The sequence below is a fragment of the Pollicipes pollicipes genome, unplaced genomic scaffold, assembly GCF_011947565.3.
Source record: "Pollicipes pollicipes isolate AB1234 unplaced genomic scaffold, Ppol_2.1 Scaffold_7231;HRSCAF=8579_pilon_pilon_pilon, whole genome shotgun sequence".
Classification (NCBI taxonomy): domain Eukaryota; kingdom Metazoa; phylum Arthropoda; class Thecostraca; order Pollicipedomorpha; family Pollicipedidae; genus Pollicipes; species Pollicipes pollicipes.
In genome coordinates this window covers 36,205,611-36,216,892 of record NW_023597034.1, presented here as the reverse complement: position 1 = coordinate 36,216,892, position 11,282 = coordinate 36,205,611, and the positions used below count along the sequence as shown (strand labels likewise).

At 53.1% G+C, this 11,282-nt stretch overlaps 1 protein-coding gene across 1 annotated transcript; it reads left to right on the top strand.

Moving 5' to 3' along the window:
- The first annotated feature begins 2,939 nt into the window (after window positions 1-2,939).
- On the top strand, window positions 2,940-11,191 carry LOC119110357 (uncharacterized). Its single transcript, XM_037234149.1, has 11 exons — window positions 2,940-3,336; window positions 3,643-3,782; window positions 5,029-5,191; window positions 6,307-6,444; window positions 6,940-7,082; window positions 7,713-7,839; window positions 8,447-8,611; window positions 9,415-9,539; window positions 9,849-9,978; window positions 10,692-10,902; window positions 11,096-11,191. The coding sequence occupies exons 1-10, from the start codon at window positions 3,279-3,281 to the stop codon at window positions 10,898-10,900; spliced, it is 1,398 nt and encodes a 465-aa protein (XP_037090044.1). The 5' UTR covers window positions 2,940-3,278; the 3' UTR covers window positions 10,901-10,902; window positions 11,096-11,191.
- Window positions 11,192-11,282: the final 91 nt, after the last annotated feature.

Below are 11,282 nucleotides of genomic sequence, written 5' to 3'. Positions count from 1 at the left end.
TGAGTTGTGGAGCGCCTGCATGCAGGCCTCGAGGTGCTGCACGGTGACAGTCGGACAGCCCTCAAGGTAGCTGTTGAGGTAGAGCAGGAGCCGCGTGCCCGCCCTGTACTTGAGGGCCTCCTCGGGGAGGCTGCCGATGACGGCGGCGAGCGTGTTCAAGGCCAGCAGCTGCAGCTCGCGAAACTGCGGCTCCGTCCACGCCTACGGCGCTGGTGTAGGCGAACGACGGCCGGAAGGTCCCTGGATATCAGCATCAGCAGTGACAACATCACCTGGTGCTCGCTCAGCATCGAAATAGTCACCGTCGTGTTCAGCAGCAGCGCGGGAAGCACCAGCAGCAGCTTCTTCATCTCGAAGTCCTCGCTGGACGTGAGTAAGCTGAAGGTAGCTGAACGGGTTACGGTCAGACTTGAGCTCGGTGTAGACGGCCAAGGTGGAGTAGGTCGGCCGCCAGCCCCGTCTCCACCAGCGGCACGGGCGGGCAGAGGCGCGCCACGTATACGGCCAGCGTCAGGATGTCGTTGCGCAGCTGCCGGTTGACCGACGGACTGGACGGAGCGCAAGCTGGTGGTGCAGCGCCGAGCGGAGCGTGCTCACGCACAGGCGGCACGTCAGCTGGTCGAGCATGGCCTCCTGCGGGCCGCTCTCCATCATCTGGATCAGGATTTCGGCGGTGATGAAGAGCACGTCGTCCGTCCAGAGCATGCGCTGCGTGATGACGTGCGGCAGCGCCGCCGTCACCATGTTCTGGCAGCAGCGCGTCGAGCGATAGCACAGCGCCAGCACCACCTTCAACATCTCCATGTAGAGGCCCTCCTCGTCGACGGTGCGCATCGTCTCCATAAGCGAGTCACCGATGTTGCTCTCCTCCACCGCCAGCAGGAACTCGTCGCGGCCGAGGGCCTTGAAGCGGAACTCCTCGGCGCAGAGCCGCTCAGGCCTGCCTGGGATGATGACGCCGAGAGCTCGGCATACCTCCAGCCGCACCCGCGGCTCGACGCATTCCTTCAGCAGGCAGCCCAGCACGTTGCCCGTCTCGACCACGTACTGCCAGTCGTCGCTGCTGGTTGACTCGCGCTCTTTCCACAGTGGCAGTCCGAACATGGCGACGATCCGGCAGATCAGGCCGAGGTACTCCTCGTTCTCGCTGGAGTGGATCAGCAGCTGCTCGATGACTCCGAACAGGGTCGCTAGTGAGCTGATCAGGAATCCACGGGAGAACACGGCCAGCATTTCGTTGACGGCTCGTATGATTCGGTCAGACATCTTGCAAGATTGTTCGTTTATAAAAAGCTCCATGACTTTTAGAACGGCATTAGTGTTCCAGGTTTTCTGTTTGTTGACCCCATCTCCCGAGTCGCAGAGCAGAGCAAAGTGATCAGGTGATTGCATTCTTCTGAGTCTTTTCAGTGGAGCTCAAATGAAAAGTTTAGCCACTTGTGTTGGCTGCATAGTGCCTTACAATACGACCAGTGCGAATAACCAGCTGGCTAGTTAAAGACCAGAACGCTATTTCATAGCTTACGGCACTGCTGCTAAGCATCCTACTGTTTTAGTCACATTCTATGCAGTCTTAACCAATTTATCAACGTTTGTGTGGAAAATAAAACGTGACAAATAGGGGTCTCCTAGTCGGAGAAACAGCACAGAACTGAAAACAATCTGTGCGAATTCGTCAAAAGCTATTACCAGTACATCATTCTGGAAGAAACAAAGCCTCGTGAAAATAATTCGATTTGGTTGTCCAACCCCGCCACTGCTTGCCGGAGCTAGGGCATGCCTTTCGTGACTGCGGTGTCGGGGAGGGACGGAGCACCGGAGTCCCAGTCCACAGCGCACGATACTTCACCACACCTGCGACGGTCACACATTCGTCAGAGCGAACGGACGCCCTCCACCAATCACCGTCCTGAGGCCAGGTGTCGCACGCGTCACACCGCCAAAGGATCGCCACAGAGACCATCCAAACAATACGCTGTTGACTCGTCTCCAAGGTCTCCAGTCGGTGGCTGTCTATGAGCCGGAACTCTGCAGCTTTGCAGGCACCAGGCTGCTTATCTATACGTGACATCTGCAGGCACATTACTCGGAAGACGGACCGAAGTAAAGGACCCCCAGAAGGGTAAGCCGATAGCACCAGAAATGGTTCAGTGTTTTGTCTCGCACACCCGAAAATAAAAACGTTCCTCATGACATGAAGTGTTTTGTCTCATAAATATGCGTGCATGTTTCACGATAGTTTATTAACTTAAAGAGTATAGACTTCCGTCATAAATAAATACCAAGGTTTGCGTCTAGTAATAAAGCAACTCCTGCTAAAATTGATCATTGCATTGTCTTTTTCATAAGCGAAGGCAGGGTGACGCGATGCACGCCTCACCAACAAAAATACAGCCAGCCATGCTGATCACTGTTATTTCAGATATCCAGAATGCACATTCGCCCTCCTCCACAGGATCTTCGGGAGCAACAATTCGGAATGGCGGCAGATCAGAATCAGCCACCTTACTGCGCCGGTCGGAAGGCTGCGGAAGGAGGGGAGCACCGGCGTGAGGTCGGGATGGCCAGGGCCTCACCAGTATTCCGCGTAAGAGAGGAACACCGGCGCCAGTGCTCCGCGTTGGAGAGAAACACCGACCAGGTGGGGTCAGCGGAGCCAGCCACTGGCGGCCCCGGTCCTGGAGGTAAGCAGCCGCACAGCCGGTGTATATATATATATATATATATACATATATATATATATACATATATATATATATATATATATATATATATATATATATATATATATAACGTGTGGGGGATGAAGAGAGAAACACATGATAGCTGCCCGTGAGCGAAGAAAGAGCGATGCAAGCGTGCGTATAGAGGTGTGCGTCGGTGTGGCCGCATACGTGCGTGTGCGTATGTGTGTCATTGTGTATGTGGGTGAACGAATTCCTATGTGGGTGCGAGTGCAGCCGGGCATGTGCAGCATGGAGAACGTATGGCAAAGACGGAAATACCCACACCAGTCATCGTGTGTGTGCATTAGTTTTTTTCGTTTCGTGCTGTCCGACCAGCATGGACGTGCGCGTACTTTATTTGGAGCTTGGTTTCGAGCCCTGTGCACTGAGCACCACACCTCCCTGGCTTCCCGGGTCGCTGCAACGGGCCGCAGGTGGCACATTACATTGCTATGATTGGCGTCATCCGCAGCGGGCGTCGATGGAAGCACACTAACCACAGACAATGCCACGGACTCGCAAACGACCGTCGATCCGCCGACGACCACCACCATGTCAACCACGACAACCAGGCCGACCACCACAACCGTCACAACAACAACGGAACGAGGCGAGTGTTGGCCGCCACGACGCGTTCCTCAGCTCCCTGGTGAAACTATTCGCCTGGCAGGCGTCGTGTGAAGTTTCCTCACGGAAATTTCCTTGTCTGCGAAAGTTGGAGGACACACTGTAGTATGGGAGAGCTGTACCATCGTTTAAAAGATCGTAAGCGACCCACAAAGTACACATGACCATTTTAACGCAGCATGTCTTTTTTATCTACGTGGTGCTCGGTCCTCCCACTTGACCAAAATCACTGTCGCTAACGGCGCTGCGCGGCCTCTGGCCTGACAAGCGTTGTGTCGTGCCCTACCAGACGAGCGGTACACGGCCTCGGCCGACTACCACTGGGGCAGCATCCACGCCAACGCCGACGTGTACCCGGGCAGCGCCGGGTTCCAGCTGGGAGACGGTCCCTTCGGCTTCCAGAGCTCCGTGAGGCTGCCTGGAGCCATGGTGAGTAGCCTGACGTCGCGACAGTGGGCGTCCTCGTCAGAAGATATTCGTCGGGGCTGATTATGTGCTTCGCGTGTACGCAAGTTTCATGCTGATTTTGTGCTGATTTTATATGTGGTCATCCGTTGTCGATTCTATGTATGCTCATCATACGTCAGTCCAACATACGATAATCCTGTGTCAATCCAGCCTTTGATAATTCTACGTCAGTCCAACATATGATAATTATGTGTTAATCCAGCATTTGATAATCATGTTTCAACCCAACACATGATAGTCCTATGTCAATCTAACATATGATAATCAGGTGCCAATCCAACACATGATGATAATGTTGTGTCTATCCCATGTGCGTTAATCCTAAATCCTACCTAAACCCATCCCACATGTGTTGATTCCGTGCTTGTTTTGTGCCGGCCATTGCGCAAGTCGGGTTCTTTTCATTAATTCCGATAACCCATTTCATTGACGTGGGTGCCTTAACAGGCGCATTATATGTTGTCAGACAGGTCTCATGTTTGTGATAACATTACACAAAACGGTCACACGCCATAGCTCGATGCATATTGACTGAATGCTCACTAATAGTGAATATATATTAGCAGATGCACACATAGCGTTGCACCATTCTCGAAAGACATACACTTGAAATCGTAAGGCTTTAGTCTGCATCGAGACGAGATGAACGATTACAGTTCAAAATGACGATGCCGCTCCGTTCCTCGCGGTCCGGCAGCCCATCCTCTGCGCGCATGTTCTGGCAGACTCGTTTCATCCAGCAGGCTCAGACGGCTGCATTCCATTCCAAATGACCTGCCTGTTTCTCCCATCCCGCAGTCTGGTAACCGCGCTTTGTTCCGCGTAACCTGCCAGCTCCGTTCCGCCCCGCATACTCAGAACGCTCCGTTTCTTTCGGCGTCAAACGATAGTTTGCTGTGTCCCGCGTGGCCCAACAGTTCCTTTCTATTCCGCGCGGTCTGGCAGCTCTGTGCCGTTCCGTATGGTTTGGTGGTCCCGTTTCTCTTGGCATAACAGCCTGGCTCCCTTTGCAGCTAGACAGTTTCGTTCCATTCTGCTCTATCTAACAGTCCCGTTCCATTCCGAGTAGTTTGTTGGTTCCGTTCCGTGTTGTCTCGCAGTTCTGCTCCGAGTGGTCTGTCGGCTACTTCCGCGTGGTCTAACAGTTCCATTCCGAGCGATCTGTCGGTGTCGTTCCGCGAGGTCTGACAGTTCCACTCCGTTCCAGTGTCTGGTTCACCGCGACTTTGCTCGCGCGGACGACGCCTGCGTCAAGAACCCACAGAACTGCTCGGCCGGATTATCGTTCAGCCTATGGCACAAGGCGCGCTATGACGTCAGTCTGATCGGCAGCACGCGCTACCTGCCACGGCAGGTCCTGATTAGTACCGGCAAGTTTCCCCAATCCCCCGCCCCCGGACGCCGCCGTCTCCGCAAAACATAGCGGCAGCCAAGCGAAACCAACTGGCCTGGGGTTTGCCAAACGGTCACCACCCATTGCCAGCGGAGGGGAGAGCATGCTATTACTGGCAAAGTATGGGAGGAGGGTAGAAACTATGGGAACTGCCTCATCAGTAGCTTGTGTGTATCAGAGCAGCTAAATTCACAGAACCTCGATCAATGTTTGGCGAGCTGTTTTCTGGCACACGTAGACAATTATTCCGCTTTCACAATGAAAAGAACGTCATTCAGCATTCATGAACTGAACAGATTTCATACGATAGCAGACTGAATGGCAAAAGCGAGCATCTTCACCCTGAAACAGCATTGTTTAAAAATGACCCTGCGATGCCGCTTCGAAGACATTTGTGGGCCTACACCGGGACTCTCGGGATATCGTGACAGTGTCGATGGGTGCCTTCGGCGATGAGCCCGAATTATTCATGTTTAGAGTGCTGGGGTCATGAGAACCGAAGCGATCGATGGCTCCTGGTCAAACGATCGATCGTACCAGGCTCGGCAGCCCGTTCCGAGTTGGATATTTGTTGGGGGAGCAGACGCTGTGCAGCGCTGGCCGTTGTATTATTACATCTATCGTGAGACGTGAGACGTGAGCAGCGAGACACGAGACACGAGACACCAGACATGAGACGCGAGACATGAGACAATAGATACGAGACATGAGACGTAAGACGTAAGACGTAAGACGTAAGACGTTAGACGTCAGACGCAAGACGTAAGACGTAAGACGTAAGACGTTAGACGTCAGACGCAAGACGTAAGACGTAAGACGTGAGACGTGAGACGTGAGACGTGAGACGTGAGACGTGTAACGAGATGCCATATGTGTGCCGAAGCCTGAGCCTGCATCATAGCACACAATACTTTGTTGTTTGCTGTTGGATGTACATTCAGGTTAAATGTGAGGAGCATGCGCTTGACAAACGATAAATCCCAATCAGGCACCTGACCAATAGCACCAGAGAGCGTTTCCCTATTCATTAGCTCTCACCGGCGACGGCGGTTACTCTAACGTCACCAATTGACGTGCCTTGTTGCACGGCAGGCGGGGACGTGCAGGGCACGCCGGGCGTGCTGGTGTATGTGAAGAACCACGTGCTGGGCGTGATCGTCTCGACTGGAGACAAGTTCTGGCGCGTCGCGGTCACCGCCCTGATGGTCAACAACGAGTGGAACAACATCGGTCAGTAGAGACAGGTTCAGCGACCTATCGGCGGTGGCCAATATCGTGCAGCTCACTGAACCGGCAGTGTTTTGTCTGGCAGGGTTTAAAAACTCCGTCAGACATTTTGTTTAAAACGGGATTTTAAAATCTGTCAACATCGTCTGTTGGTTTTACATATAAACGGAGCATGACAGAAATCGGCTGGTGCATGGGCAGCGGTTTCATTTGCTGGAGGGTACAAGCACGGCAATATCAGTGCACAGATCGTCATAATAGCTCAAAAGCTTATCAGTGCACACGGTGTATTTTCTTCAGCGCGAAATGGCACCATGAGGTGACATTGTCGTTGTCGCTCACCACAGAGCGGTTGACGTGCTTTGCACTATCTTACCAGAGCAATCTGGTTCTCCTCCTGTAAATGTCGAGGTCGCCGCTGAACTTACACTTGCTGCAGAGCTTCCGGCAGTTCACGCCTTTCTGCAATCGGGACCTTTGTTTGCGACCGCGCTGCAGGAGTGCGCTGGCAGGAGCCCGGCGACGGCGATGACCAGGTGGTGCAGGGTCTGCAGCTGTTCATCAACCAGGAGCGGAAGGGAGCGGTCATCCACGGCCGACCATCGCCAGCCAAACCGCCGCTGGAACCCGTGCAGTTGATGGTGAGGCTCGCCTCCCAGCAGCTGCGATCCCCACTGGATCGTAAAACGTGTACAAGGGCGTACGTGTATATACGAGGGCTCAATAAGGCCTCATACAGAGGTAGGTTGTGTTCTCGATAGGCCCCCGGCTGGCTTTCACTGGAGCCGTTACATTTCATCGCACAGAACATCCTTCTATAAAGAAATTCTCAGAGAAACCAACACCAGAGCCAGAATAACTGCGGGGTCTTGCAAAAGCCGGTGCTTATCTTAGGTATGCCACGCCTCGCATTCCATGCATCCGCTGAGGTTGTCGGAGGATGAAAAAACGGACCTTCGCCATGCTCAGACAGCTGGCAGCAGATTTAAAAGCATGCTTCTTTTTAATCTGGCGAAGGCAGCAAGCACCGGTCCCTCCAGCCCACGTCCGCATCCACTCTTTAGACTCCATCCGTCTGGCCCGTATGCACCTGTCTAAATTCCTAAGGAATTCCGCATCAGAACACATTAGTTTTCGGGCAAAAGCGCCTAAGCTGCTTAACCTGCCAACCAGGTAGCGCCGCCCAGCTATCCGCGTTGGTGTGAGTCGCGCGGAGATGGAGACCGGGTCCCGGCCAGCAGTCACGTGACAGGGCGCTGGCTCGCTGACAGGCGGGCTGTCACAAGACCGGCACGTACGGCCTGTACTCGGACTTCTGCTCGTGCGAGATGGACGAGGTGGCCTTCTGGACGCGCGCGCTGCGGGACGACGAGCTGTCGCGATTCGTCGGCGGATACAGTGAGAGGACACGGCGGCCGCGTGGTGACTTCTAGACTGCATGGGCGCCTTCCTGTCTGATACAGACAGGCGGTGTCTATCACTCCAGTTCACCAGCATCAGTAACTCCTGTTGCCTGGTGGGCCGTGTTGTTCGTGATGACATTCTGGATACTGTGACCGATCACTGTTGGCGATGTACATTTTGATGTGATTACCAGCAGTGTTCATGTATACCCGTATCATATGTGATGAATGTGGAGTGTCTGCATTCTGGCTCCTTTATGTGTCACAGGCTGCTATAGCGCTGCACATGCTCTCAAGCAACGAATTGCGTCTTATTTTGATAGGTTAGTCTCTATGTGTACTTCTAGGTCGTCGCTTCAGTCGTCGATAAGATCCTAACCGTCTTAAAATGCTGTAAATTATAACATACGCATAAAATTCTACTCTGCGGAGAGACAGTGAAATATGTTGTAGTCTTCACATCATGCCATAGGTTGTTATTGATCTAATCCTTCTGTACGCATCGCCTCGTAACGCATTTCCATTTCATCTTCTGTCTTGCTTGCCAAACGACACCTATTTAAAAATGAAATCACATGACAAACGACATGTGTCTGTGACAGAAACGTCGCTGTCGACGTCCGAGTTCAGCTCCATCGTCAGCCAGATCAACCTACGGGACCTAGGCCAGCAGTCGGAGGCCATCAGGATCCTGGGCCACATGCTGGACGGCCCTCACAAGCTGACGGCGCCCGGCGACCCGCCTGCGCCAGGGCAACAGGGCGAGGGTGAGCGACCTCTGACCCCTGCTCATCGCATGGACGCGGTGAGGTGACGGGCGGCAGACGAGGCCGAAGTGGTGAGGTGCCCGACAGCGGACAATCCAAACAAGGAGTACTGCGTGACGCATACCGGGGCGGTCAAAATGCACAAGTGGTAGTTGCATGCGATAATTGGCCAATAAGGTGTGTGTTCTGGGAGAGAATGTATCGGTTTGGCTCGGCCTTTTGCAAAGTTCATTTGGAGTCGTCACCCAGGTCAAAAAGAAGGAGACAACAGAAGTAAAAAGAAAGGGTACATAGCAGGTGGGTAGCCAAAAAAACAAAAACATAACAGCGGTTATAAAATGGTGTTGTGTTTACTTCAGTGGTTACTGTGGAGAAGCAACTGCCTCTAGCGCCACCTATATAAGCTGCGAAAGACCGTGCGCTGGCACCGACCATCTAGATTATTGGCCACAATCGGTATCATGAATCGTACAAGCACATTTCTGCGACTCATACGTGGATCTAGTAACATGAAAATGTCTCGACAATGTTTTGTGCGTAAAGGGCTTTCGTGAGTAAAGGACGCAAAGGGCACGTCGCTTGGTTACCTTTCATTCCGTTTCCATCGATGAACGCAGTTTGATGTACGTACTTCCCTTTTACGCCAACACAAATGCCCGACCACTCAATCAACAGCATGGGCTTCCTGTCTGTGCATACGGCCATCAGCATTCACCAATGGCAGTGGCTGTTGATCTGTGCTCACTACGCCCTATCTGACGACCGCTCACGGCTGACCGACGGGTCTACTGCATGCTTTGCAGATGAAGACGAGGCGACCGAGGTCGGCGTGGATCAGCTGGAGAACCTGGCCGACATCATGGGGAAGATGACGGACCTGAGCACGGTCAAGTCACAACAGACGCCGCAGGAGCTCGACGCCTTTGCTGTAATTATTGTCCTGCATTTGTAGCTGCAACGGAGACAGTGTGACCTAAGTCATCGAGCATGCTGGTCAGGCGGCTCAACGCGCTTGTTTTACTCTGCTTCGTTTGGCCAAGGCCATGGTTTTCCTGTTACGGACGTTTCCATAGTTTCCATGGTTTCCATGGTTTCCAGCACCTGACAAGTATTTAGTTTAAAGCTGACGTGTCCAGTATTGACGATAATCATCCAACTGGTATGAGTGTATTCTAAAGCCGGGTGCGGTCACGTCTCATCGTACTGCGCGCGCTGAGTGGTTGACCACATTTCGCAGAACCTGGTGAAAGTACCTAGTATGCTTCTACGCGAGAATAACAAAGCAAAATGGAGGGAGCTTGACAAGAAGAAACAAAAACAGAAGGCCGGTAAACAAGTCAAGAATGCAAAAGAAAAGAAAACTAAAGGTAGCGTTTGGTTGGCTGAAACAGGACGTCCAAGTGAGGGCATCCTAGCCCACCCGAGTGTACTATGACGGCCGGTAGAGAGCGCTGTAGAGCATAGCAGTGATTGCATAGATGGCGTCCTAGTAGGCAAGCGTGCAGTACGCGTCCATGTCGCCACTGGAAGCACCGCTCGTATTGCTGCATCCTCGGCTTAACGTGTGAATGCTTTTCGTCGAGCATATCCTACGCATTCTCTGCTGAAAATCGGACTAACAAAATTTGTATGATAAAGTATGACTTGTGCGCGCTGGTATGATAATGGGGCATCAGTGGAGTCAGTTTGTCTGACTTAAACATATCTAACTGGCAGTCGAGCTTTGCAGTGCACATCCGCAGTCACGCGGCCGCCTAGCATGAACATATATTAAACATGACACGGCAAAACATGCAATGTCTGTGCATGGCTCATGTCACCTCCGCGCGTGTCACCTTTGTCCATCGGGGTAATCCGAGAAAGGAGAGGGTCGGTTGCCGACGTCCCATCCCTCCTTATGCTCACCTTGTTCCTTGTATCATTACAGACGCCCCCCGTCGATGGAATGTTAACGTTGGCGTGACAGATTTTCACACTGCAGCGCCATCTCCCCCTAAGAACATGCTGGCTGCGCCCCTGCCGTGGCCTGTGCTGATGCTGGCTGCGCCCCTGGCGTGACCTGCGCCCCCGATTGTGCCAGACGCCGCTGACATGGTACGCGAGTTTGAGTCCTGGGCGCTGGTGTCGGCCACCCGCGTAGCCTCTGCGGGACGAGAACGACACCATCCTGGTGCGCAAGAAGACCGACAACATCGAACTGACCATACAGAAGATGAAGATGGACTTCTTCAAGTACAAGAAGGTCGCCTCCTTTCCGGAGGGGCAGAACCGAAAGGACAACACCATTGAAGGCAAGTGGTGCTGTAGTGTGTGCAGTTTCAGAGGTTGCTTTACCGTACTCGCCGTGACTGTGCTTCTGTCTCCAGATCGACCGGCTCTTCTGGCCCGCTAAACTTGGTTCATTTTTAGACCTTGCCACGTAGACGCGTTAAATTCCGGACATAAACTTCCCTTGTCCGGCCCCGGTCGCACTCTGTTTGGCAGTGCCCACTCCCGTATTCAACAAAGCCGGATGCGGCGACGACGCCATCAATATCGTGTTCGGCAAGTACGACACCCTGGGCGACATGGCACCGAAGCGCGTGCGGAAGAGGTGAGTGTGGCATGCATTATGTAGTGAATCTTCTATTAGGCTCGCACACCTGGTGGCTTTTACCCGCCCACTGGTGTG